Consider the following 27,205-nt stretch of genomic DNA (forward strand, 5'->3'; position numbering starts at 1 on the left):
GACCCAAGGTCGCTGGCTCGAGCAAGGGGTCACTCACTCTGCTGCAGCCCCACGGTCAAGACACATATAAGAAAGCAATCAGCCTGACCAGGTGGTGGCGCAGTGGATAGAGCATCGGACTGGGATGCGGAAGGACCCAGGTTCGAGACCCGGAGGTCGCCAGCTTGAGTGCGGGCTCATCTGGCATGAGCAAAGAGCTCACCAGCTTGGACCCAAGGTCGCTGGCTCCAGCAGGGGGTTACTTGGTCTGCTGAAGGCCCACGGTCAAGGCACATGTGAGAAAGCAATCAATGAACAACTAAGAAGTCGCAACGCGCAAAGAGAAACTGATGATTGATGCTTCTCATCTCTCTCCATTCCTGTCTGTCTGTCCCTGTCTATCTCTGCCTCTGTAAAAAAACAAGAAAGCAATCAATGAACAACTAAGGTGTCACAACGAAAAACTGATGATTGATGTTTCTCATCTCTCTTCATTCCTGTCTGTCTGTCCCCATCTATCCCTCTCTCTGACTCTCTCTCTGTCTCTGTAAAAAAAGAAAAAGAGAAAAGACTGATGAAATCTTGTAACAGGTGGCCACTGGACATTGCACAGGGAGCAGTGGAGTTCAGAAGAGGGGCCACTGACTGCCACTAAAGGTGGAGGAAGTCTTCAAGAAGGGCATGTTGAGCCCTGGGGGATTGGACAGATAGAGGCATAATAGTTTACATAGACTCAGGACCTCATGGCCTCAGGCACAATGGCAGACCTGGGGTTTCACAGTTATTTTTTCTATTACGTTTCAGTGCTAAAAGGGGTGCTTTTTCAGAGGGAGAGGTGGCTCCTGGGGGCAGTGGGAGAGATGGAGCTGTGAAAGGCTGTCTGGAGCGTCCTCATCCTCCGCCTCCATTTCCTGCACCCTCCAGGCTCACATAGAGCCCAGGCCACCTACTCACAGCAGGTGTCACACACAAAGGGCCTTGGTGCAAATTGAAACTGGTGCCCCTCTGGGCAAATGAATTATAGCAAGGTGCCCTTCCTCACCCCAATCTCAGCCCCCACTCCTGCTTAGCAAGATTTTCTTGTATCCAAAATATTGGTCGTGTGTAATCGGTGTGGGTGTGGGTGTGCACTTGCCAACACAGGGCTTTGTGAACATGGCTCAGCTTTTTTGTTTTTGTTTTTGAGAGAGAGAGACATGAAGGGAGAGAGATGAGAAGCATCAACTCATAGTTGCATCACTTTAGTTGTTCATTGATTGCTTCTCATACGTGCCTTGACAAGGAGGGTGTGGGTTTAAGCCAAGCCAGTGACCCCTTGCTCAAGCCAGCAACCTTGGGCTTCAAGCCAGCGACCTTGGGCTTCAAGCCAGTGACCTTGGGACCATGTTGATGATCCCACACTCAAGCCAGGAAGCCTGTGCTCCAACTGGCAACCTTGGGGTTTTGAACCTGGGACCTTGACGCTCTATCCACTGTGCCACCATCAGTCAGGCCTGTTTTTTTGTTTTTGAGAGAGTCAGGGAAAGAAAGAGACAGGAACTTTGAGTTGCTCCTGTATGTGCCCTGACTGGGGAATCAAACCTGCAACCTTTGTGCTCCAGAGTGACACTCCAATCAAATGAGCATCTGCCCAGGGCTTAATTTTTATTGATTTTAAGAGGCAGAGAGAGGAAGGAGAGAGAGGGGAGGGGAAAGGAAGCATTTATTTGCTGTTCCACTCAGTCATGCATTCTTTGATTGCTTCCCGCATATGCCCTGACTAGGAATCAAACCCCCAACCTTGTCATTTCAGGATGATGCTCTTAACTGACTGAGCTAACCGACCAGGGCCCACTCAGCTTTTGATTGTGGGTTGTCTCTTTCCTAGGACCCTGGGAACCCTGGGAACATCTGGCAGTTACTATCTGATACACTCAAGGCTTGCCTACTGGGCCTCTTCTTAGACTTTGGGTTGTTTGGAAGAAAATAAACACACAATTACTAAATCTTTGGGACATGGGCTTAACGATTTTCTTAAAATTGTAAATGTTTCCCTTTGACTCTTTAAAAGCACAACTATAAACAATGGAGACACTTGTACAAGAGCAGGCTGACCATGTCTCTTCCCAACTCTGTGCTGAGTGACTTCAGATTGGTAACTTGAAGTCAGCCATTTGGCCACAAAAATCAACAAACACCTTCCTGACCTGGACCCTCCACTCGGGAATCACTGACAAGAAATATACTGTGGGGGGAGGGGGGGAAGGAGGCAAAGAAACATGCCATTCTTTTTCCTCATGTTCTTTGGCCAGGGTAGAGTTTGAGGGGTTGGGAAAGGCCGAAAATGTCCTAGTGTCTCGGCCACAAGAAAACCAAACACATAAAAGGAGCAGGTGTTGAGAAGAAAGAAAAACTCGCCTACTTTAATTAGCTCCCCTGGTCTGGGTACTCGGCTTGAGTTGCCTACTTGAATTCTCAGAACAACTCCGTAAGTATAGACCCACCGGTTCTGTTTCCGGATGAGGCACACTGAGCTTAGTCCCTTGGTCACACAGACAGTAAGGACAGAGCCTAAACTTCCCCTCCTCGTGTGGTCCCTCTCCTGATGCAAGATTTCTCTTCCTCCGTGTTCTTGTCTCCACACCTTCTTCCTCCTTCCCGCTCGGCCCAGAGCAGACCCTGCTGCACGAGTAACAGACAGACCTCCTAGAGACACATGAGTGCCAGTGCTTCAGGCACGGGCCTCTGAGGCGGGGCTGCAGACTCCTTCTGAGTTCCCGGGCAGCTTGGCTGGCATCAGAGAAAGAGCAGTTTCCTTTTCATTGCATGGAACGTGTTTCAGGATGCGGCCCTGAGTGTTGCAGGGGCTGACATGCCCACGGTTGCTCTGAGTGGGCCAAGGGCCGGGGGAGGAGAGAGCTCGCTCTGGCGCCAGACCACCTGGGCTTCAATCCTGGGTTAAGTAGAAGGGAACAGTTTCAAGATTGAGGAAAATAAATGGAAGAAACATAAATGACATATTCTTTTAAGCAGCAGATGAAATATTCTTTAGATTCTTCATACAGGAGGGGGAGCAGGGGATGGGCCACCCAGCACAGGACGCCCTCTCTTTCATGGATGCCCCAACTGAGTTCTGTTGCTGCCTTGGGAAACTTTCCTCCAAGCCACCTTCAGCTGAATGAGAAAATTTTATCCTCACCTACGCTAGGCTTCTAGTGACAAAAACCCAACTCAAACTAGCTTCTGTGGAAAAAAAAGAGTACACTGGGGATACTGAAATAGCCCACAGGCCAGAGGAGAGCTAACAATGGTAAGACAGGGACCAGAGCAGGACCTGGGACTCCAGAACCTGGAATGCCACCAGCACTTCCTGCTTCTCTTCACAGAATGATTTCACCCTCTGGCTTAACCCCATGAGCTTGGAACTGTGGCCATTCACGAATTCCAAGCTTGCATCTTAACTTCATTACTAGAGAGCAAAGGGCCTCTTGGTTACAGTTGAAAAGTTCCAGGGAAGTTCTCTGATTGGCCCAGATTCCATCAGACGCTCAGCCCTGGATCGATCACTATGTGGCCAGGGAGGCAGGGTCAGGAAGAAGATGGCAGCTCCTGCAGACCACGTGTAGGAAGGGGCTGGGGGCAGTTCCGCCAAAAGGAATTGAAGAAGCGGACCAGAAGAAGAAGGGCGCTGGGCCGACCAAACACGAAGTGGCCCTTTCCCCTCAGAGGGAAGCTCAGTGACTGACTACCCACTTTTCAGAGCCAGAGAAAACCAACCCCAGGTCATGGTTCTTGGGTGAGATTGGGGGTATGGTGGGAAATTATCAGAGCATCTCTGATTGCCACTTTAGGAAAAGTCTTTTCATCTACAATTCCAGTTTCTTCCTGCAAAGTGTGTGGTCGCAGGTATTTTTGTCTTTCCAATTCACAGATAAGAAACTGAGGCCCTAAGGTTACCCAACAAGTCAGGAACAGAACTGAAATTAGAACTTGGGTTTCCTGATTCTGAGGTCCCGTAGGAAGTTTCTTCAGGGACTGAGGCAGGTCACAAGGCTGGCTCCAGGCCCTGAGTGTCACGCTGGCTCCATCCAGTAAGGAAGAAGTTCTCCAAGGTCAGCCTGACCATCCACGGACCTGTGTGGAGTGCTCACTATGTGTCAGACTCAGGACCAGATAGTCACAGACTAATGCCTCCCTCCCTCCAAATAAAACCTAATGACCACACAAGGTGGTGAGCGCGGTGGGGGGAGGGCACCTGGCCTGAGTGGAGAAGGGGAGCAGGTGACCAAGGGGGACTTCCCGGGGGGGAGTGGCCCTTGAGTTAGATGTAGAAGGGTGACTTTGGCAGGGAGAGAGGGGGTGGGAATACATCATGGGCCAAGGGAACAGCAGCTGTGAAGTCACGGAGGCATGCAGGAGCGTGGGACCTCCTATGTTTTGGCCCCAGGGACAGCCAGGCCTCTGCACTGAGGAGTAAAACATGCTTGTGACACAAAGCCCTCTCAAGGTCACCTCCTGTCCTGTCTCCCCATGGCATCAGCACCATTATCGCAGGCTGGGGGGTTAACTCGCCCTCAGTTCCCCTCGCTGCAGTCCCGTGCGCAGCATCAGGCCTCAGCACAGGCCCCCAGGCCCTCTGCGTGCGGGGTCCCTGATGGCAGGCCCTGCCTCTGTTTCAGAATCCCGGCGGAGGGCCATCTTTGAGTACCACCGTGTGGAGCTGGACCCCCGCAAGGTCACCAGTACGTCGGCTGTGGAGTTCACCCCATTGCCAAGTAAGTAGGGGTGGTTCCCACCGATGGGGAAGGCAGTCTAGGACAGGAATGTCCTAGAAAGAGCTTCAGAGTCAAACAGACTGCGTGCCAATTCCCATGCCCACCACTGACCCTGTGTAGGTATGGCCGCCTAACATCTCTGAGCCGCCATTTCTCGTTTGTCACATGGGCCTAACACCCTGCCAGAACTTTGGTCAGGGTTAGGGCCAAGGTAGGAAGAGCTGAGGACACAAATAGCGGCTCTGACACTAACTGGCGCTTCCCAGGCCTGGGTTGTGGTATGTGCCCGACAGATGACAGCTCTTGTTAATAACACATAATTGAAACCAGGAAAGAGGGACCTCTGGGAACTCAGACTGAGCCCCAGGAAAAGAAATCCAGGAACTGAACTGATTCATAGTTTATCACTGTATTTTCCTTAGAGGAGGGGTGGTGCTGGAGTCCACAAGCAGAGGCCACAGAAGGATTGGGCCAGCAGCTCTCCAGGAACCATGGGCCCCTGACCCGCCCCCCACTCTGTACCCACTCACCTATGTTGAAGGCACTCCAAGGTCAAGGCCCTGTTGCTGCTGTCGACCCTGCAGGATCAGAATCTGGTCAGAGCGGCTGGAGAGACTGAGGGAAAGGAGGACCACACTCCCATCCTCGTATTTTTTTTCTTTTTTTGTATTTTTTCCGAAGCTGGAAATGGGGAGAGACAGTCAGACAGACTCCCGCATGCGCCCTACCGGGATCCACCCGGCACGCCCACCAGGGGCGATGCTTTGCCCACCAGGGGGCGATGCTCTGCCCCTCCGGGGCGTCGCTCTGTTGCGACCAGAGCCACTCTAGCGCCTGGGGCAGAGGCCAAGGAGCCATCCCCAGCGCCCGGGCCATCTTTGCTCCAATGGAGCCTCAGCTGCGGGAGGGGAAGAGAGAGACAGAGAGGAAGGAGAAGGGGAGGGGTGGAGAAGCAAATGGGCACTTCTCCTGTGTGCCCTGGCTGGGAATCGAACCCGGGACCCCTGCACGCCAGGCTGACGCTCTACCACTGAGCCAACCAGCCAGGGCCATCCTCGTATTTTTTAAAGAGGGTTTTGACTTCATCTTAACGTATCCCAGTGCATCCCAGCTGCTGAAGCCATGGCCTTTTCCCTGTCCTGTGGGTGTTTCTTTCCCTCACCCCCCGCCACCTTTTCCCCTTCCCTGGGGTTCTGGGAGCAGGGACTGGAGAAAGAACAGGAGGATGAGAATTCTTGAGTGCTAAGCCATGTGTCTCAGTCTGGGATCAGCAGGTATCCTCTGCTGGAAAAGAGGAAGGCCCTAGACTTCCTCCCCATGGGGTCACAGGGCCAGGACACCTTGCAGGTCTCAGCCCCATCCACACCCCTACCCCAGCCTCCCTCTCTCTAGGCAGGAGAGGCCTGGGGCCCGAGAACCAGTGGGGCCCCAAGAACCGGTGAGAGCAAACCTCTCATCCTGATCCTGGGACTTGAATAAAACATGTAGGAGCAAGGACATCCGAGGACAGGGCTAACTGCCCGGGCGGAGGAAGTGGACTGTCCTGGGACTGAGTTTCTGGGACACTGTTTGCACATGTAAGCCACTTCCCACCCTTCCAGCGGATTTGGTGAGCATTTAATAGCATTCGGGACATCTGAAATGCAGATGAGAAAGAAAGGTCAGTGGGTTTTATGAACACCCCATGAGGCTCCCCGCATTTGTTTTCAGCTTAACTACAGAGTCTCTTAGGGACCTCCAGAGTCACTGGGAGTGACCCGGCCATGGATTCCCATGTGGGTGCAGCTGGTGGGGGAGGGGATAGTGCTACCAAGGCTGTGATTGGAGCCCCTGGGAGGCCAATGAGCTTTGTCCACGGAAAACTCTGCATCCCCACCCCCACCCCGCCCAGGCTCCCTCCTTTACCTTTGGCTGGGGGAGGACTTATTCAAGATCCTTCCAGGCTGTTGATGAGCCATCGCCAAACCATTGCACTCCGTGGCTGGCCCCTCTTCTAAAAGAGGCTCATGAAAAGGTAGTGTGGGATGAGGGTGGGTGCTGGGGCAGAGGGGTTCCACAGAAGATAAGTGTTCAGGCCCTCTGTTCATACAGACCTTGGCTCACGCTCAGACCTACCACTCTTAGCTTGGTGACATTCTCCAAGCCTCAGGTCCCTCTTCTGTACAATGAGGTTAAAAAAGCGTTTATAGAATGATTCGGTAAACATGCTAACTGCCTCCCACATGCTGGGCACTGTTCTGGGCCCTCTGGATACATAAGGGAACAAAACAGCTAGAGCTCTCATTCTCAGGCCAATTCCTGCTTATTTCCTGCTTTCCATCCACCCTTCCAGGTCTGGCAGACAAAAGGATGTGGTGCCCCCTACAGCAGTCCCTCCTACAAAGCATCTAAATATGACTACTTTGTGCCTATGAATACTCTCCTACTCATCAAGGGCTTGTTCCCAGCTTCCATCTTGTTGGGGGTCCATGGAGTAAAAATTAGTCCCCTACTTAATGGATTGTGGTAGAGTCCCATTAAAGCTCACATAGTGAAGGGCCCTGGCCAGTTAGCTGGGTAGTAGAGCGTCGGCCCTGTGTGTGGAAGTCCTGGGTTCGATTCCTGGTCAGGCACACAGGAGAAGCGCCCATCTACTTCTCCACCCTTCCCCCTCTCCTTCCTCTCTGTCTCTCTCTTCCCCTCCCACAGCCAAGGCTCCATTGGAGCAAAGTTGGCCCGCGTGCTCCATGGCCTCCACCTCAGGCGTTAGAATGGCTCCGGCCACAATGGGGCAAGGCCCCAGATGGGCAGAGCATCGCCCCCTGGTGGGCGTGCCTGGTGGATCCCGGTCGGGTGCATGCGGGAGTCTGTCTGACTGCCTCCCTGCTTCCAACTTAGGAAAAATAGAAGAAGAAAAAAAGCTCACATAGTGAAGAAATGTGTGTGTGATGTTATAGAATGAGTGGTCTTTTTACTGTAATTAGTTGTCATCTCTTGCTGCTGTCGATGTGTTCTGTTCAGCTGCTCATCAGATGAGTCCTTCTACTGCAGCTTCTCTGGGTGAGGGCCTGTCACTCCTTGTAATAAAATGCATGGGATTTGTGGCAGCTGCTTGCCACTTCAGAGGTCATTCTGGTTCACTTAAGTGGGTGGCATTCGATTACAAGTGAAAACTCTTAAAATTCAGCCCCCCACAGCTTTCACTTCCTTGGCCCTCTCTGCTCCTCTGCCCAGCCGGTGCCAGAAGGGGTCCACGCACCCTCCAGCAACCTGCCCAGCCTGTCAGTGCTCTGGTTGCTGTTGGGAACGTGCCTGGGACATGCTGCTCCCGGGTCTGCATCTGCACAGGGGCCCTTCTGCCTGGATTTCTCCCCCAGGGGAGTTGCTCGCTTCCTCCCTTCTCTGTCTCCTCCCTGAATAGAACACATCCTCCACGGTCATTTCAGCTCCCTGTTCTGCACTATTTTTTTTTTTTTTGTATTTTTCTGAAGTTGGAAACGAGGAGGCAGTCAGACAGACTCCTGCATGCGCCCGACCGGGATCCACCTGGCACGCCCACCAGGGGACAATGCTCTGCCCATCTGGGGCGTCGCTCTGTTGCAACCAGAGCCATTCTAGCGCCTGAGGCAGAGGCCATAGAGCCATCCTTAGCACCCGGGCCAACTTTTGCTCCAATGGAGCCTTGGCTGCGGGAGGGGAAGAGAGAGACAGAGAGGAAGGAGAGGGGGAGGGGTGGAGAAGCAGATGGGTGCTTCTCCTGTGTGCCCTGGCCGGAAATCAAACCCAGGACTCCTGCACACTAGGCCAACGCTCTACCACTGAGCCAACCGGCCAGGGCCCTGCCCTATTTTTTGACAGCCCTCCTCACCACCAGAAAGCCTAGTGTAGATTTATTTGCCTGCCTGTGTTAACCGTCTCCTCCACTAGACTGCAGGCTCCGTGCAGGCAGCACCTGTGTCTTTTCCTGTTCACGCCTGCATCTCCAGCACCTGGGGCAGTGCCAGGCCCATGTCAAGTGCTCAGTAAATATTTATTGAAAGAATGAATGGATGGATGGATGAGTGGATGAACACCTGATAAGGATATTGAGAGGAATGAATAAGACCACAGTCAATAACTACAAGTGGCGTTCACTGGGCTCACCACGTGGCCAGCACTGTTCTAAACCCTCTCTAGGTATCATGTCCTGCCATCCTCACAGCAGCTCTGCAAAGCAGATAGCATTAGGATAGATAAATGGGGTATTAAGTCACCAAGAGGTTAAGTAACTTCCCAAGTAAGATTTAGGCCTGGATGAGCTGAGTTGCTAGCACACCCCCTGGGGCAGCCCCTCCCAAGAGGAGAGGTCGAAGAAGGGACGAGGAAGGGATGGAATTACATATGTCTGGTTTACCCTCACAAACTGGGCACGCAGCCTGACCAGGCGGTGGCGCAGTGGATAGAGCGTCAGACTGGGATGTGAAGGACCCAGGTTCGAGACCCCGAATCATCAGCTTGAGCGCGGGCTCATCCAGTTTGAGCAAGGCTCACCAGCTTGAGCCCAAGGTCGCTGGCTTGAGCAAGGGATCATTTGGTCTGCTGTAGCCCCCAATCAAGGGACATATGAGAAAACTATCAATGAACAACTAAGGAGCCACAACAAAGAATTGATGTTTCTCATCTCTCTCCCTTCCTGTCTGTCTGTCCGTACCTGTCCCTCTCTCTGACTCAGTCTCTGTCACAAAAAAAAAAACACAACTGGGCACACAGACTTCCCTGAGAGGGGGTGTGTGAGGAGGTAGAGAGAGGCCAGGAGCGGGTGGGGAATGAGTGCTCCCAGGCAGTTCTGGATGGGGGTCCAACCAGACATATTAAAAAATTGTTTTCAGTGATTATAGACACAAAACTGTAATATAAACAATAAACTTGCTGAGAGATAGATCTTAATTGTTCCTACCCCATGAAGAAATGACACTTACATGATACAATATGGGTGTTAGCTACAATGACAATCATATCACAATATAAATGTATCAAATCAATATGTTGTCCACCTGAAACTTACTCAGTGTGTGCCAAATACATTTCAGTTTTTAAGAATCCCTTTCAACCCTGTCATTGTAGGCAATAGCGCAGAGTATCTTCCCAGACTAGGTGAGATCCTTTTGCACATGCTCATAACACCCGTAATTCTCTTTCATAAACCTCATCAAAATAATAGTTATGTGGTTATCTTTGTTTGAGTATCTGCTTAGAGTTTGTCTCCCCATGCGATTGCAAGGGACCAGGTCCTACTGCGGAATCCCCAGTGCTAGCTCAGGGCCTGACCCCCCAGGACACAGAAAGAAGGAAGAGAGAGAAGGAAACAGGAAGGGAGAGATAGCAGAAGCAGGGCTGGACCCCAGTGAGGGTGGCGTTCGTGACCTCTGGGCCATCGGAGACTGCACAGTTCAGCAAGGACTCGGCAGTTGGGAAAGTTGCACCTTTTGGAGGCCCGTGGAGGGCCTGGTGCTGAGGTCCACCGCCTTCTCTCTTGCAGCCTGCCTGCAGCATCGGAGCTGCGACGCCTGCGTGTCCTCGGACCTGACCTTCAACTGCAGCTGGTGCCACGTCCTGCAGAGGTTTGTGCCCAGACTGACCCTCTGGTTCCCGCAGGCAGACGGTGGCGGAGGGGCAGAGAGTAGCACTGCCCGCTCCTTGCCTCAGGCCTCATTGCCAAGATGAAGGTATCTCTGGCCAGTCCACTCTGAACCTTAGGACAGGAAGGTCACAGAACTGAGCTTCTCCCTGCAGCCTGGGACCGATCAAGGTGACTGTGTGGCAAGGCCCCTATTGACAACATTAGTCTCCTAGGGATTCCTGCTGCTGCAGCGCCCTCTTCACACCTGGAAAGGGTGGGTTCATCCTGTGGGGCGGGGCTTCACCAGAGGTCCGGGATCAGCTAAGGCTCACAGACTCCGGGGACGTGCCCAGGTCCCTGCCTCGGGATCTCTGGGAGAGAAGCTCAGGAGCCTGGATTTCAACACGGTGCCTCATCTGCATACAAGCGCGGGATTTGCTGGCGCAGAGACAGGGGGTGCCCCAAACACCCACTGCCGTTCGGTGAGAGCCCCATGGCCCCCAAGCACCTCCGCAAGATCCTTCTCAGGCTGCGACAGAGTTTCCTGAAAACCAGGGGCGTGGAAATGTCAGGCATCTGTGGAAAGTTGGATCAAACTAAGCTGTGTTTGCTTGGTTTTAGCAGCAGAGAAAATTCTGGATAAGCTACAGGTCCAGGGATAAAGCTCTTACATGCCGCTCATCTACCACACTTTGTTCTGAAATCATTTCCTCACAGAGCAGACTGAGCCTGTCCGTGATAAGTAAATGGCAGAAGGCAGAAAGCACTTAATTTCTTTGGGGACTAGGTCTCTCATGGGATTGGGGTGCCCTATGAACTCCAAGAGCTTTTAAGGCAATCTTGAAAACTGCAAATTAGAGGCCCCGGGTTTCATGCAGCTGTCATGCATCGTGCATCTGTCAGTGTTTCCTTTGCTCCTGTCCAATATCCTGGTGGAGAAATGGAAGCCATTGTCTCTGCAAGCAGCCTGCCTGGCACACAGGGCCCAGCTCCCGGCTGGGAGGACGGAGAGGCCCTCATCAGGCCTCCTGGGTGTTCTTCCCAAGCTCAGTTTGTTGTCCCTATGAAATTCTGGAGCTCTATGGTTCAGAGAAACATGGGCGAGGAAGACGCTGTTATTTTAAGTCCTCAGATACCAAACAGCGTTTTTGCGAAGTGTTCAGGGCCCTTCACATGAAAAGGCACAAAGCCTCAGGGAGAACACATAGGGTAGACCCCAGGTTGGTTCTTTTAGGAATGGAGCCGCAAATTGTGGTCCATCTTGTGCACTTTCAAATCTGAGAGCCACCATCTCAACGTGGGGACATAATCCAGATGACCTCAGATGAGCCTGGAACCCTGAGGCTGGCTGCCACTGCATGACTCAGCATCCAACAACAGCTGAGCCATGAGAACTGCAAAATGGGTCAGATGAAAGCCAAGCTTCACATTGGCACAGGCCCATTCAATGCATACACCCCACCCCAGGGACCGGGAAGGTCTAATGAAGGCTGGTCAGGTTGGGGGAAAGCAGGGCCTCGGGCCTTGCTGTGGTCATGTCAGCTACGGGATGGAAAAGCAGCAGAGTGTGCAAGGCTGATGTGGCTCTGGAAACCTCCAGTCCTCAGATGTCCATGGGCCTGGACTCGCCCCAGTGTGGTCCCCTTCTTGCCAGATCTCTGTAGCCTCAGCTCCAACTAAGAGCTGACTCCACGTCCCTACAATATCAGAGTGCACTGGGGCCAGCTACTGGCCTCTCCCAACAGCTGCTCGCCATCACCACGTGGGCTCTTGGCTAACCCTTTGCCCTCCACCCACTTTGCCCTCCGCAGCCTCCCAGGGCTTCCCCGCCCTGTCCTGGGGCGGGATCTGATGTCGATAATTTCATGTATCAAGCAGGTGTTTTCTGGTCATCCCACATTGCATCCCAGTGGTCTATTCTGGAGGCCAAGAGTGACCTTAACTTCAGGATGTGGCTCAGGAAATGAGAGGCACAATCCATTGTGTGGGCCCCCTGAGATGGTGCAGGAGCAGCATGTGGCTAGGGCAGCACCTGGCACTCAGGAGGCACTCAATAAATGACCATTTCTCATGCCCTTCTTCCCTGAATCTGGGTTGGTTAGCTCAGGGCTTAGCATGTGATGCTCTTAGACCTAGATCAAAGGCTCAGTCCTTGAAAGGATCATTGTGGCCTAAAAGAAACTATTGTTCCCATCCCCCAGTAGTGGCTCTAACCCTCCATGCCCCGCAGTAACGGTCACAGAGGCCCTGAGAGAGAGGAGTATGGACGGCCCAGTTCAGCCACCGCTGTAGGAGCAGCACGGAGACATCTTCCGAAGGACAGGCTGCTGGTGCCGGGAAAGCCCGGCCCTCAGCCTCACCAGGTCGCGGGCGGATAGTCAGGCAGTTGCTGGTGCAGAAAGTTGACTAGTCACAGATCCTTTCTCAGTACTGGTGGCATGTGATATTATTTTTCCTATGCAGATGTCCCTGCGCTTGAGTAGGGCTTGATGGATTCCCCTGGCACCAAAGAGTAAAGATCGGAAACTTGAGCCTGATGCCATGGAGAACATTCTCTGGTTCATCCTCAGGCCTCCACCCCTTCCCTAGGGAAGTGCTTGGCATGGCCCCGCTGAGCTGCACCATGTCTTCTCGGGGAACCCTGGTCAGCCAGTTTTTAATCTCTCCCAGCCTGTGGCAGGACCTTCATTTCTGTGCGGGGTGTTGGCGAAACCTGCCGATGTCCACCTTCACCCAGCTTCTCTTTGCCAAGTTCAGGCCCTTCCACAAAAATAGGGGTCTCAGTGCCCTGGCTGGGTATTTTGGTTGGTGAGAGCATCATCCGGATACACAGAGATTGCCAGTTCAATCCCCAGTCTGGGCACAGACAGGAGCAGATCGATTTTTCTGTCTCTCTCTCTCCCCCTTCCTCTCTTTTTAAAATCAATAAATAAAAATTTTAAAAAGAGGGATCTCGGTGAATAAACAGGATTTCCCCAGATGAGAACACGTGTGTGAATTCCCCGGATATTTTAGCAATTTCATGGCAGCCCCGAGCCAAGGGGGCCTGAGAGGTCGTTAGAGGTCATGTCTAGCCCCCTACACACACATCCAGACAGGTGAGGCTTTGATCCTCAGGAGCTGGGTCGGAAAGAAGGTGGAATTTCACAAACACCTTATCCTCCTTCAGCAAAAGGAATGGAGGAGGCAGGAGGGTCTGACTCCTGATTCCACAGCCGCCTGGTGCTGAGGGCACCCGCCCAGCGGTTTTGGGGAGGTGAAGCTCGGTATCATGGGAGAGCTGTTGCTACATGGAGGAAACGAAGGGGAGGGCTTCTCTATCAGTCTTCCCCCACATGTGCCTCTGACCTTTGGTTCCTCCTGCAGATGCTCCAGTGGCTTTGACCGCTACCGCCAGGAGTGGCTGGCCTACGGCTGTGCCCAGGAGGTGAGAGGGTTAAGAGAGCCCAGTTGTGGGGAACAGTGGGGCTGTCAGCAGGTCCCTTGCCTGGTGGCTCCTCTTGAGGTGTCTTTGGTTTTAGGTGACATTGTCCCCTCCACCTGGGACTCTGATCCTCTGAGAGCTGTGCCCCTCATGACATTCGTGGAGCGACTGTGGCTCCAGCCTTCAGGTTTTGAGGATGGCAGTCGTTCTGGGAGTGAGGAGCGTTGTTCTAGGCTCCCTCCATTTTAGAATCCCATACAGGTTCCTGCTCACTACTGGAATTTTCCAGAATGTCCCACACTTCGATCCTGGGTGGGGAACGTCCTATTGTCACATCTTACACTAACACGTGGGTCATCCCTGTGTCCTTTTCCCCTCCCTCCCTCCCTCTCTCTCTCCATCTCTCCTTGTATTGCAAGTACACTTCACTGCACGCTGTTCGGCACTTGCTCTGACTAAATCCTAACATGTCCCCAGGAGCTGGGGGCCAGTGCCCCCACTAACCAGAGTAGGAAGCTGAGGCTCAGAGAGGTTGAGTGACTTGGCCTGCATCTCACAGTTGGTGAGATGGCGAAGGTGCCAGGCCCAGCATTTAAACGAAAACCTCCCAGGTCCCCTGCCGGGCACTCACTCACTGTCTGTTTTATTAGTAAAAACTAAGTGAGCTATTTTTTTTTTTCTGGCCTTAAAAAAAATCTTGTCCTAGAGCCACTTCTGAGGCTGGCTGTTGGCAAATGTACAGATTTGTTCTATTTATTTAAAATTGGCCTCTCAGCTCCTTCTTCAGGAAGGATTCAGAGCAGTAGACAGATAAATTGCCCTAAAGGAGAAGATGTTTTCAGGGTAACGTGGAAGGCGTCAAGGCACTCGGGGCACAGCCTCAGCTGGATCGCCATGCTTGGGCCGTGCGCTGGAACCCTAGGTCTGCCGGCCAATGAGGGGTGGAAGTACCCCCAGCACCCTCAGTTGTGTGGCATCCCCACGGCGAGGCCTCTGTCCAGAGCGGCCCTGGGTCTCTCTTACAGGCAGAGGGCAAGACCTGTGAGGACTTCCAGGACGAGGACCACTACTCATCTTCCCCCGACACCTCCTTCAGCCCTGCTCATGGGGACCTCAGCACCACCTCCCCCTCCCTCTCCTCGGACAGCCTCACCACAGAAGGTAACGGTCAGTGGGGGGGGGGGGAGTCGTGGGGAGGGACTGGAGTATCACCGTTTCCGACAGGGATTATCTCAGGGACTAAGGGTTGCTCTGTCCTTTCCCAGATGAGGTACCTGAGCTCAGAGAGCTGGGGTCACTTGCTGGTGAAGCAGAACCTAGTTTATTTATTTATTTATTTTTAATTTTTTTTTTTTTTGTACTTTTTCTGAAGCTGGAAACGGGGAGAGACAGTCAGACAGACTCCCGCATGCGCCCGACCGGGATCCACCCGGCACGCCCACCAGGGGCGATGCTCTGCCCACCAGGGGGCGATGCTCTGCCCCTCCGGGGCGTTGCTCTGCCGCGACCAGAGCCACTCCAGCGCCTGGGGCAGAGGCCAAGGAGCCATCCCCAGCGCCCGGGCCATCTTTGCTCCAATGGAGCCTTGGCTGCGGGAGGGGAAGAGAGAGACAGAGAGGAAGGAGGGGTCGGGGATGGAGAAGCAAATGGGCGCTTCTCCTATGTGCCCTAGCCGGGAATCGAACCCGGGTCCCCCACATGCCAGGCCGACGCTCTACCACTGAGCCAACCGGCCAGAGCCAGAACCTAGTTTAGAACGCGTGTACTCCAGGCCCCGGCTCTCACCGCTGAGCTGGTCCATGTTAGGGCTTCGTGATGAAATTCACTGTGGGGAAGGGGGAAATGGATGTCCAGACCAGGGCCAGATATTTCAGATGGCAACTCAGTGAATCTTACTAGCAATCCTCACAGTACCTGTGAGGTCTTATCATCCCTGTAGAAGGAATAGACTCAGTCTGAACACTCAGACATGGCAAAAAGATTGCCTCATTTTCTCTATAACTTCCCTTCTCTTAATCCTCATCCAGTGGGAGTACAGAGAGTCCCAGCACAGTCACCCTGGGGCTGGGCTCCCTGCCCCTGGGACCTTGTGCGGCAGAGGGTCAGAGTGGGGAGCTGTATCCATCTTCACTGCTGATGGTCCATCCCTGTCTCTTCAGGCCTGGCTGTCACCAGGGGCTTCTCTGTCATCCCCAGGCCTGGGGGCGAGAGGGTCTGGCCGGAGATCCGTCCACCCAAAGGTGCCACACACCATGTCCAGAAGCCTGTGCAGGCCCCCTGGGACTCTGGAGATGTGTAAAACTCCTCTCTCTTATCCATTTGCCATTCACTGAATCGAGGTGTTAGCTCCTTGCCTTTAGGCTGAGACTGAGAGATCTGTATGCTTTCATCACCTCCCCAGAGCCAGACACCTGCTGGAAAGGAGCAAAGGGAAGGGAGGAGAGGAGTTGTAAAACATTATTCAGCCACAGTCCCATTTTGTACATACAGAAATGGGCTCATGGGGCAACGAAGGTTACTTGGTGTTACACGAGGGACAAGTGGTGGAGCCCCTGCCTTTCTAAGTGCAGCTGGAGAACTGGAGAGCTGGAGCAGCAGCCCGAGGGTCTGGCCGGAGGGCGGTCAGCGGAAAGTGAGCAAATGACAGGAAGAGCTAGCACCTGGGTCGGGGCGGATGTCCGTGTGCCAGTCGGGTGCTAGCGTTGTGCACGCATTAATGCTCACTTGGTCTGTCCAACCTGTGTGCTGATGCTCTTTTATCCCCATTTTGTAGAGGAGACACTAAGGCTCAGAGAGATTGATGACCCGCCCAAGGTCACGTAGCCCAGAATAGGGGGAGTCAGGTCTCATCTGGCTCTAAAAGCAGCCAGCTTGCCCCTCGACCCCATGGCTTTCTCAGTGCCAAAAGAAATACAAAAAGGCCTTTGGATTCAGGGAACAGGAAAATTGCAGAGGGTGAAAAAGCAAAGCAGATTCAGACGGCTCCCTTCACTCTGAGGAGAAAGGAGCTGGTTAAAACCCCGCCCGGTTGTGAGAACAGAGTTCTGCGGGTGCTGTGGGACTGAATAACTTAAAGGAGAAAGGAGCAAGAGGAGGCCCTGCCCTCAGGGAGTTAATAATCAGGTCCAGGTGACCTTCCAGTTCCAGGGAAGAACCCCCGCCAGTCTCCCCTGAGTTAACCCTCTGTGTTTATTGAGAGTATCCTCAGAGTCCAGCGCTTAGGGGTTTCCTGGACCTTGGGGTGAGCCACAGAGTGTCAGAGGCCAGAAGGTGGCTGTGGTGGGTACGGAGAGCACAGCACATGCCACTTGGGGACTGGCTTCAAATCTGACTTGAATTATTCAGCTCCCGACAGTTTGTTGCTCCCAGGGTGCTGCCGTGGTGGGCTGTCCCCACACAGAGGCCAGTTTTATTATGTGTGTGTATTCCGCAAGCCAGGAATGTGCCTCGCTTCTGTGTGCTTTGTAGCAGTCCCCCAAAGGAAACATTAATTAGAGTGAGGACAGTGTGACTTTATGTCATTCCAGTCCTGGAGGAGGCAGCAAAGATCAAGTTGCTTCTACGAGAAAAAACGTTTGATGATTTCCCCCACACCCAATTCTCAGGACACGTTGGCAGGACAGGTTTCAGTCACCCTCCTGCCTGTGTGACTACAACCTGCACACAGAGAGACTGGTGGAGGCAGGTGAGGGACTGTCTATCTCGGGGTACAGGGAGACACTGTGAATGAAGGGAAGATAGCACTCCAGCCGGAGGGACTGGCCTGTACAGGACTGAGTCAGACAGCTGGGAAGTTAGTGGACTCAGGCTGCTGGAAGGTGTGCAGACCCTTTCGGCACAAGCCAGGCAAAGGAACAGCGAGGGCCAGGGGAACAGGAGGCACAGGGACTGGATGTTAAGAGTTGTTCACGTGCAATCGAATGCCACCCACTTAAGTGAACCAGAATGACCGCTGAGTGGCAAGGAGCTGCCACCAAGCCCATACATTTACCTACAAAGAGAGGCCTCCACCAGAAAAGCTGCAGTAGAAGGGTTCATCCGATGAGCAGCTGAAGACAACACGTTAACAGCAACAAGAGATGACAACTAAGTACAGAAAAAAGACCACTCATTCAATAAACATCGCACCCTTTTCTTCATTATGTGTGCTGTCACGGGACTCGACCACAATCCACTAATTAGGGAAACAGTTTGTATTCCGTGGACCCCCAACAAGATGGGAGCTGGGAACCAGCCCTTGATGAGTAGGAGAGCCGTCATGGGCACAGCAGGGTAGTCACCGTTAGTCACTCGGTAGGAGGGACTGGCTGTAGGTGGCACCGTGTCCTTTCATCTGCCAGGGGTAGGTGTGGACTGGGCTACAATGTACTTTCAATGCTCTAGAGTCAGAACAAGCTGATTCAAATCAAGTTCATTTCCCCACTGATGTTTAGGGTTACTCTGGTCAATTCTGATTAACCAATTCATTATTTTCAACTTGCAGTAACAAAACAGACTCAGAGATGTGTTTCAATACCTTGTTTGTTGAAATTCTTGAAGAAAACATAGCTTTCTATTATAAGTCTATTATTTTCTGGGGCTTGTTTGCTTTCAACTTTTAGGGGTGCTTTTAAATTTTGATTTCTTTATAATTATGCAATAGTTAAATGATGATTTACGTGGCCCCAAAGTCAAGTCTACAGAAGCAGGAATATCCGAAGAAGTTCAATTTCTAGTTTTCTCTCCTCTTTCCCCTATATGGAACCATTTTTAATGGTCTTACAATTTATTCCTGCATTATTTAATGCAATTTTTTTAATGGAAATGAATAGCAGAGCAGGACGTCATGTCCAGTCACAGGAGTGCAGCTAGACTGGGTGTGGAGGAGCTCATAGTCCAGGGAAACAACGGGACCTGAGATGCTGCAGATACAGGGACCGAATACAATGGGACACGGAGGAGGCCACAGCCATGCATCCTCCAGGAAGTGCCAGGGCCTGGACAAAGGTGAGGCAAGTGAGGCACTCCAGGCAAGTGTAAGACTTCAGGAGGCACCCATAAAAATTTTAAAAAAAGAAAGGAAAAGAAAAAAAGCAATAATCAGGACAAATAATATTTTAATGTAACATTTGTAAAAACCAAAACTGATGCCCAAAATTCCATAGTGAACAAAATATCAAAATTAGTAAGTAAAGACAGAATCAGAGGGCAGTTTAGGGCTGGAACTTCTAGAAGAGGAATAGTGAAGGGGAGGAAGGGGCATGCCCTGCAGGGGGAACAGAATATGCAGCAGCCCAGAGACACACAAGCCTGCCAAGGGTGTCAGAGAGCCTTGGGCAGCTTGTTATAACCACTGAAGCGGTCTTGAGTTGTCGCAAGTCACACGAGGGAAGATGGTTGGGACAGATTGCAGGGGCCTTGAAAACCTGTGAGCAGAGGGGAGCCAGCAAAGCTTTTCAAACAACAGAAATGGTGAAGGTGCTGAAGCGAGAAGAACAAAATGCATGTTGGGCCCTGGCCAGTTGGCTCAGCAGTAGAGCGTCGGCCTGGCATGTGGAAGTCCTGGGTTCAATTCCCGGCCAGGACACACAGGAGAAGCACCCATCTGCTTCTCCAACCTTCCTCCTCTCCTTCCTCTCTCTCTTTTCCCCTCCCACAGCCAAGGCTCCATTGGAGCAATGTTGGCCCGGGCACTGAGAATGGCTCCATGACCTCACCTCAGGTGCTAGAATAGCTCCAATTGCAACAGAGCAACTCCCCAGAGGGGCAGAGTATTGCCCCCTGGTGGGCATGCTGGGTGGATCCCGGTCAAGAGCATGCGGGAATCTATCTCCCCGCTTCTCACTATAGAAAAATACAAAAAAAAAAAAAAAAAGATGTCAGCAGCCCTGAATTGTGGACTGGTTCCATTTGTTTAGAGTTTTAGTGTTTAGAGCAGTCACCTGCAGTCATCTAGAACCTTCTCCCCGCATGGAACTCTTGCTTCCCTTTGCCCATATGACTGTGGAAAGAATCACAGGAAAAGTCAACCATTGCAACTTATTCAGGAAGCCATAGGACACACACCTTGAGGGGGAGAGAGTGTGTGTTGGTATGGACATCTGTCTTCCACGTTGTACGCTGGGGGAGGTCTCTGAGCAAAACAGATCTGGTGACACACTTACCTCCTTAGATACATCCTGAGTTTCCCATTGCCCCTTAGGAAAATGTGAAAGGTCCTCAACTAGGGTTCCAGGCAGCCGTGCCCCCCTCACTCTCCACACCCCCTGCTCCCATCCTCTCTACCCTCCAGCTAACTGAACTGCTGTTTTGTTTTGTTTTTCTCAACTGGCCAAGTTCTTGCTGACTCTGGGTCTTTGCCCAAGCTCTTTCCTGTCTAAACCCCTTTTCTCAGCGCCATAGCTCACCCTTCCTTCTGCCTCCCTGTGTCTGGTGAGGCCCTCTAAGAGCTTTATTGAGCTGGATTTTAATTGTCCCTCCATCCTGCTCACCTGTTAACTCCCTGAGGGCAGAAAGCATGTCTGTCCTCAGTGCTGACTTCCAGTGCTCAATTCATAGTTGACTCAATAAATATTTGTTAAATGATTGAACACGAGCCCAGGAAAAGCTGGCTTGTTCATGGCCTTCTACCATTACACTGCTGTGTGACTTTGAGCAAGTCACTTCCCCTCTCTGTGCTTCAGTTTCCTTGCCTCTGAAATGAAGGGTTGGGCTGAACCGCCCTATAGTCCCATCTGGACCTAAAGTGACAAAGACCATAATGATTCCACTAACCTTCCACTTTCTCTCCTTTCTTTTCAAAGATGACACCAAGTTGAATCCCTATGCAGGAGGAGATGGTGAGTACAGAGCTGTCTGTCCCTCTTCATCAGGCCCATTGACTCTTGGACCCACTGCAGAAGAGGGTGCAGCAGTCACCTGGTCTCTTTGCTTTCATTCTGAGTGGCGGAGGGGCAACAGCGTCAGCCAGAGCTCCCTGGACTTTCTGCTGGGTGGGAAGGCAGGCTAAACATTTCCTCTGTCAGGAGGCTCCAGTGGTTCTTCTCCCGACCTCTCTGCTCCGGACTCTCCACTACCCTACAGCGTGAGAGGAGGAGATAGCACTGCCCAAGGGCAGGCCTGGCGGTGTGCGGCCTGTGGCTATCGGTGTCCTGCCCTCTGGGCCTCACAATGCGAGGTGGAGAGCAGCTCTCTACATCAGCTTTCCTTTGATCCCCCACCTGGGTTGGCAGAGAGTACACAAAAGTTGCCCACCACAATTTTATAGGGTGCAAGTAGATGGGGTCCCCTCCCCCAGGGTTACCTGGGAGGCCAATCTCTCTGATGCGGTAAGGTGGCCACACCTTTCCTGCCTCTTTCTTAGAGCTGGCTGGAAGGAGCCAGCCCAGGCCCTTGCTGCCAGCGCTGCAAAGGGCAGGGGGAAGTGCTTCCAACTCCTGGGAAGGAGGGCAGGGGCTTTAACACAGCACAGAGTGATGGGGGCTCCCACCCGGGATGGAGCTATTACTCTTCTGTGGCAGCAGGTGTGAGTGTGCATGAGTGTTGGGTGTAGGCGCAGCGTAGGGTGGCGGAGCTGGGCCACGTCCCCTCGCTATACTGTGTGTTCATTAGCCCAAGCCGTGACCATCAGATCACCAGGGTCACTGCAGGCTGCTGGCGGGTTGATTGCCTGGTCAGGGGAGGCCAGTTTGGGGGGCCTGTAACCTCAACTCTCCCACCTGTTGGCAGATCGAGGCACGAACCACGCCCTGGAGTGCTCCCGGGTAGTTTCTCTCCTGGATTTCTCCTGCTTGCAGAGAAGAGGCGTTAGGGAGGGCAGTGATTTGGGATGCCCCTACCATCCTCTTAAAAATTCCCATCCCTTGTTGACTCCCATCCCACCCACTAGCCATATAAATAAGATTAGCTACTCCTGTTGTTTACATGCTCATCTGTCCCTGTTTCAGTATCTCCACATCCCCTGAGGAGAGGGAGAAGGAGCAAAGAGCCGGCCCAGGTGGTATCAGGAAGTTAGGCTTCTTGGTGGCTGGCACTGGCCACGGTGTCCCTGGGCAAATCACTTCCCCTCTCTGTATTTCCATTACCTCAGCCACACAGAAAGGGTGGGAGTGGATGAGTTTCCAGCCCAATAGTCTATGGAAATAGTCAGTTTCCTCTTTGGGATAGATTTCAAATGCTTGGGATATTCTTAGAGAGTGCCTGCTGGTTCGTTAGCCTTCAGAGGACTTGGCTTATTCTTTCACGGAGCTCCTACAATGCGCTGGCCATTTCTCCCCTAAGCACTGAAGACATAGAAATGAATAAGACACTGTCTCTGCCCTTCAAGAGGTCACAATCTGGTGGAATGGACAGGGACAGGTAAAAATATTGTCATTTGGCTATCATAATACCTGACACTTACTGAGGTTGTCCAAAATCCCAGCCATGGTCTTCAGTACTGGACAAGAATGATCTTTTTTAACCCTCACAATGACCCCAGCAGGTAGTTACTATTATCCTTCTTCCACATAAGTGATAACTGAGACACAGAGAGGTTAAGCAATTTGTCTACAGCCACACAGCTAGTAAGTGGCAGTCTGGATTTGAATCCAGGCTGCCAGATTCCAGCTCCAAGAGTCTTCACTCTTTGTGAATTCCTTAAAAGTATTTATGTGACATGGATATCTGAGGGAACTTCTCTTATGATCCTTATTCGATCAACATTTGGGCAACTTGAAAGTGATTTTTTTTTTTTTTGTATTTTTCTGAAGCTGGAAACAGGGAGAGACAGTCAGACAGACTCCCGCATGCGCCCAACTGGGATCCACCCGGCATGCCCACCAGGGGCGACGCTCTGCCCACCAGGGGGCGATGCTCTGCCCCTCCGGGGCGTCGCTCTGTTGCGACCAGAGCCACTCTAGCGCCTGGGGCAGTGGCCAAGGAGCCATCCCCAGCGCCCGGGGCCATCTTTGCTCCAGTGGAGCCTCAGCTGCGGGAGGGAAAGAGAGAGACAGGAAGGAGAGGGGGAGGAGTGGAGAAGTAGATGGGCACTTCCCCTGTGTGCCCTGGCCGGGAATCAAACCCGGGACCTCTGCACGCCAGGCCGACGCTCTACCACTGAGCCAACCGGCCAGGGCCGAAAGTGATTTTTAAATACCACCTGAACTGGCCCTGGCCGGTTGGCTCAGTGATAGAGCGTCGGCCTGGCGTGCAAGGGGTCCCGGGTTCGATTCTCGGCCGGGGCACACAGGAGAGGCGCCCATCTGCTTCTCCACCCCTCCCCCTCTCCTTCCTCTCTGTCTCTCTCTTCCCCTCCCGCAGCTGAGGCTCCATTGGAGCAAAGATGGCCCGGGCCCTGGGGATGGCTCCTTGGCCTCTGCCCCAGGCACTGGAGTGGCTCTGGTCGCAACAGAGCGATGCCCTGGAGGGGCAGAGCGTCGCCCCCTAGTGGGCGTGCCGGGTGGATCCCGGTGGGGCGCATGCGGGAGTCTGTCTGACTGTCTCTCCCCGTTTCCAGCTTCAGAAAAATAAATACCACCTGAACCATGCCAAGAATGTCAGTGCCACACTCATGCTCCCGCCCACTCCAACTGCCCCTTCTCGTGTTTGGTATGGAGGCCAAAGGTTCTGCCAGCTTTCATCTCTGGGACTTTGTCAGAATCCAGGACTCCATGGCCCCATCTCCCTGCTCCCCTGCAGCTGCCCTGCCCTAATGGTCTCTCCACAGGCCTTCAGAACAACCTGTCCCCCAAGACAGAGGGCCCCCCAGTGCACCTGAGCACCATCGTGGGCATCGTGCTGGCAGTGCTCCTCGTGGCGGCCATCATCCTGGCGGGGGTTTACATCAGCGGCCACCCCACCTCCAACGCGGCGCTCTTCTTCATCGAGGTCTGCTGCCCCTCTCCTCCCGCCTCACTGCTTCCCTGGCCTCTCACCCGCCTCTCTCCATCTCATCCCTTACCCACCGCATGCCTGGCTCCTGTTCCCACCTGCAGAACCTTCGCTGGCTCCATCCGGGCACATCTCACCCTGGCTAGTGTCCTTTCAGTCCCCAGACCCCGGGGCTGTGCACCTCAGAACTCCAGCCCTCCTGTCCTGTCTGCTTTTGCTCCCCCGCTTGTGAAACGAGGCCCCAGGGCGAAGAAAGAAGGCCAAAAGTGCCACACGTGCCCATCCAGTGGCTGCAGCCAGTCCCTAATTATCTGTGGTCTCTTGTGGCCAAATTCCAAGCCAGTGTTTATTCAAAGCTGTAATAGAGCTGAGCTCTCTGCCTCTGCTGTGTAGGGTTTACATTTCTTTTCTTTTCTTTTTTTTAATTTTTTTTATTTTGAGAGGACATTTATTGAAGTTAGAGACAGTGACACAAGGAAGGGCTTAGGATAGAAGAAGCAGTAGGAGAGAGCCAGGCAGGGCTGCTTGGCTCACTGGGAAGTCAGAGAAAAGGGGCCTTGGAGACAGTTGAAGGGGGACCCTTAGAGTTTCTACCCTGAAAAGGAAGAAAGGCGTGGGCGTGCTCCCGGGAGGGAGAGCGCTGCCGGGTGGGACTTTTAGGTTAGACTCGACACACCATAATTATAATGAGTTGCTTTCTCTGGGAGCTTTCACTGAGGATGCTGCAGTTTTGCGTGTCTAAGAATTTGGAAGAGCATCCCCAGGCGCCGCCCGAACCTGAGGCCCAGCCCCTCACTCTGGGCCACAGAGCTCAGCGGCTCCTGTCCCAGCCCGGCTCTCTGCTTCTCACTGGCTCTCTGCATGGCACGGTGGTGGCTCCTCTGTGACCGCAATCTCCTTCACTGGGTGCACGAACCCATTGACCTCATTACCCAGAGGCCCAGGTGGTTCCCCCTTTTTTGTTTAGATGCCCCCTGTTTCTTGTGAGTCCTAACCAGTCGTTCTTAAGCCTTAGCCTACCTGGTATCCCCAGCCACAAGGGTGCTGCTAGGGCAGATCTGAGGCAGGCCCGTGGATCTGCATTTTCGTAAGCTTCCCCGCTGACTCTGATGGAGGGCCCGTTCTCTTGGCATTTCCGGAGCCCCCTCCCCCCCCCCCCCCCCCAGATCATTCCGTCTCTCAGCTGCTTCCTCACTTCCCGCTGTCACAGAGCCCTGCTCTGCATGCTTCTGGAGCTCTCCCCCGTGTCCTCAGCGGGCTTCCCAGCAGTGGAGGGATCAGAGCAGGGAGCCCTCTGGAGGGAGGTCCCTGAACTTCACCCAGCTCTCAGGAGCTCCCAGTGCCCTTGTCAAGTGCTGCCCCTGGGGGGTGGTCCCAGGGGGTGAGGCCACGCCCCCTGACTCTGGTCTGTGCCCCCGCAGCGGAGACCTCACCACTGGCCGGCCATGAGATTCCGCAACCACCCCAACCACTCCACCTACACGGAGGTCGAGCCCTCAGGCCACGAGAAGGAGGGCTTTGTGGAGGCGGAGCAGTGCTGAGAAGCGGTCTTCCCTTGGAAGGGTAGGAAGGAAGGCCCGGAGACCCCAAAACAGACGAGTCAAAACAAAGCAGAGAAGTGATTTTTCTTGGCCTCCTCCGACCATACGCTGACTGGGAAGATGGGACAGTGGCTGTGGTGCCCGAGCTGGCCATCACACCCCCAATATTGAAGCGGGGGCAGAAGAGCAACCACGAGTTTTTAAGGAACAATTACCCATTTCATCTTCTATTGATTCAAGGGGTCTCCCCTTCTGGGGCTCTCAATGGTCTACTCTGCAGCTGCCGCAGAGACCCCCCCTCCCACCTGGAGATGACCAGATGCCCTTGCTCCTGGTCACCTAACGCCCTTGCACATGACATAAGAGAACTGAGCTCTGCACTGGGGCGGCCGCATGCTGGGTCCGTAGACTCAAGAGCTGGTCCTCATGGCTATGGACTCGGCGCCCTCAGCCCCTGCTTCTGTGGCTCTGGAAGTCTGCAGGAGTCCTCTCCATCCTCAAACACAGGTAAGGCTGCTCTCAGCCCTTCCTCAAGCCGCTGAACGGAGGAAAGCCAAAGGAGAGGAGAGAGAAGGACTTGTGGGGAAAACTGCATCTTTAGGCTTTGCTCCCTCAATGCGCCCTTCCTGCTGAGAACCAGTCCTCCCGCATCGGCATCAGATGGGTGTGCAGCCCGTTTAGCCCAGCTGTGGCCCAGCCTCGGCGGGGCGAACCATGAGGAACTCTTTATTCCAATGGCATGTTTGGTGCCCGTTGTGTTCACTGGCCTTTTCCCCCTGTCAGTGCCAGTAAGTACCTTTAAAGGCAGAGCTTTTCCGGTTCCTCTTTTCCCTCCTCCAAGCTGGATTGTGATAGCCATTAAAGAGAAACAGTATGGTTTATGGAAACGTATCCAGCAGGGAACTCCAGCTGGAGTGTGTTGAAAAGCAAAGCCACTGGGAACAGTTGGGCCAGAGGACACTCACAGGGAAGGGGGGGCTTTCTAAGTAGAATCTCGACCTGGAATGTTGCTTTCATCTCCCCAGGTCTACTGGAAGTTTTAGGGGGCAGATGGTTTAGGCACTCAAACTTAAGGGAATTCTGTCCCAGAAATGAGTTGGGGCTCCTTCTGATGAGCATTTAAAATGAAAATCTATAGCTCACCCTCATCCAAAGTAAGAAAATATCAGCAGAAAATAAATGATAAATCACAGCCTCCACTTAGTCTCTCCCTTTTGTGCATGTCATTGGGGACACTGCAGAAGGAAGAAGTCAAAGTCCCCGGCCCCCCGTGGTGGGGGGGTCAGGAGTCCACAAATGACCAGACACTTCTAAACACTTGACGGGTGGTCTTCCAGGTGCTCCATGGTTTATCCTCAGTGAGGACGCTAATGACAGTCAGACTAGGAAATATGCTGATCCCTCAGCCATATATATATATATATATATATATATATATCTCCTTCATAAACCAGACAAGGGAGAGCTATGGGGAGGGTCAGAGTTTGAAAAGAAAAGACATGCCGCAGAGAAAAAAGGGTTCTTTTCAAGCCTCTGAGGGACAGAAAGGTCGGTAACAGAGCTCTCTTAATGAGAAAGGGCAGCCAGGCACTGAAATGCTCTGGGCTCCAGCACTCCTGGCCAGCAGGAGGGTGATTTTTGCTCTCGCCTGACCAGCAAAGCATTTATGAACTTTATGTGTCTAAATGGGCAGCAAGACGGTCTCTGCTGTGGCCAAAGGCAGTGCACAGGGCCATTTGTCCCACTCCCAAAGCCAGCGTGCTTCTTCCCGGTGGGAGCTCTGACAGTCCCTCTGGATTCCAGAACGGAAGGGACACGGGGATTGCAGAAAGGGGCCGTGATGCGCTGAGGCCTCTGTCATAACAATGGCAGGTGGAGAAAGGATGCCAGGAGCCTTGGCGGCTGGGTCAGAGAAGCCTGGCTCACACCTGGGAACACAGTGGGAAGGGCAGTGGGCTGTCTGGCAGCAGGTAGTTTGTTTACAGCAAAAAGAACTAAAGATGTGTCATTAAGAGAAGCCTCGGGACATGAAGAGCCTTTGGATGTCTCCAGCCAGAACATGTAGCCTGGTGCTCCCAAG

General features: G+C 53.1%; 1 protein-coding gene across 1 annotated transcript in view; it reads left to right on the forward strand.

Moving 5' to 3' along the window:
- The window catches only part of PLXDC1 (plexin domain containing 1), a 71,531-nt gene extending 45,211 nt beyond the window's left edge, over positions 1 to 26,320 (forward strand). The window contains exons 8-14 of the mRNA XM_066255477.1: positions 4,638 to 4,733; positions 10,231 to 10,312; positions 13,678 to 13,738; positions 14,761 to 14,896; positions 20,518 to 20,553; positions 23,421 to 23,581; positions 25,006 to 26,320. Coding sequence (XP_066111574.1) covers positions 4,638 to 4,733; positions 10,231 to 10,312; positions 13,678 to 13,738; positions 14,761 to 14,896; positions 20,518 to 20,553; positions 23,421 to 23,581; positions 25,006 to 25,125 — 692 coding nt within the window. The 3' untranslated portion in view covers positions 25,126 to 26,320. The remainder of the gene's footprint in view (positions 1 to 4,637; positions 4,734 to 10,230; positions 10,313 to 13,677; positions 13,739 to 14,760; positions 14,897 to 20,517; positions 20,554 to 23,420; positions 23,582 to 25,005) is intronic.
- The last annotated feature ends 885 nt before the right edge of the window (positions 26,321 to 27,205 follow it).

Source organism: Saccopteryx bilineata, chromosome 2 (genome assembly GCF_036850765.1).
Source record: "Saccopteryx bilineata isolate mSacBil1 chromosome 2, mSacBil1_pri_phased_curated, whole genome shotgun sequence".
Classification (NCBI taxonomy): Eukaryota; Metazoa; Chordata; class Mammalia; order Chiroptera; family Emballonuridae; genus Saccopteryx; species Saccopteryx bilineata.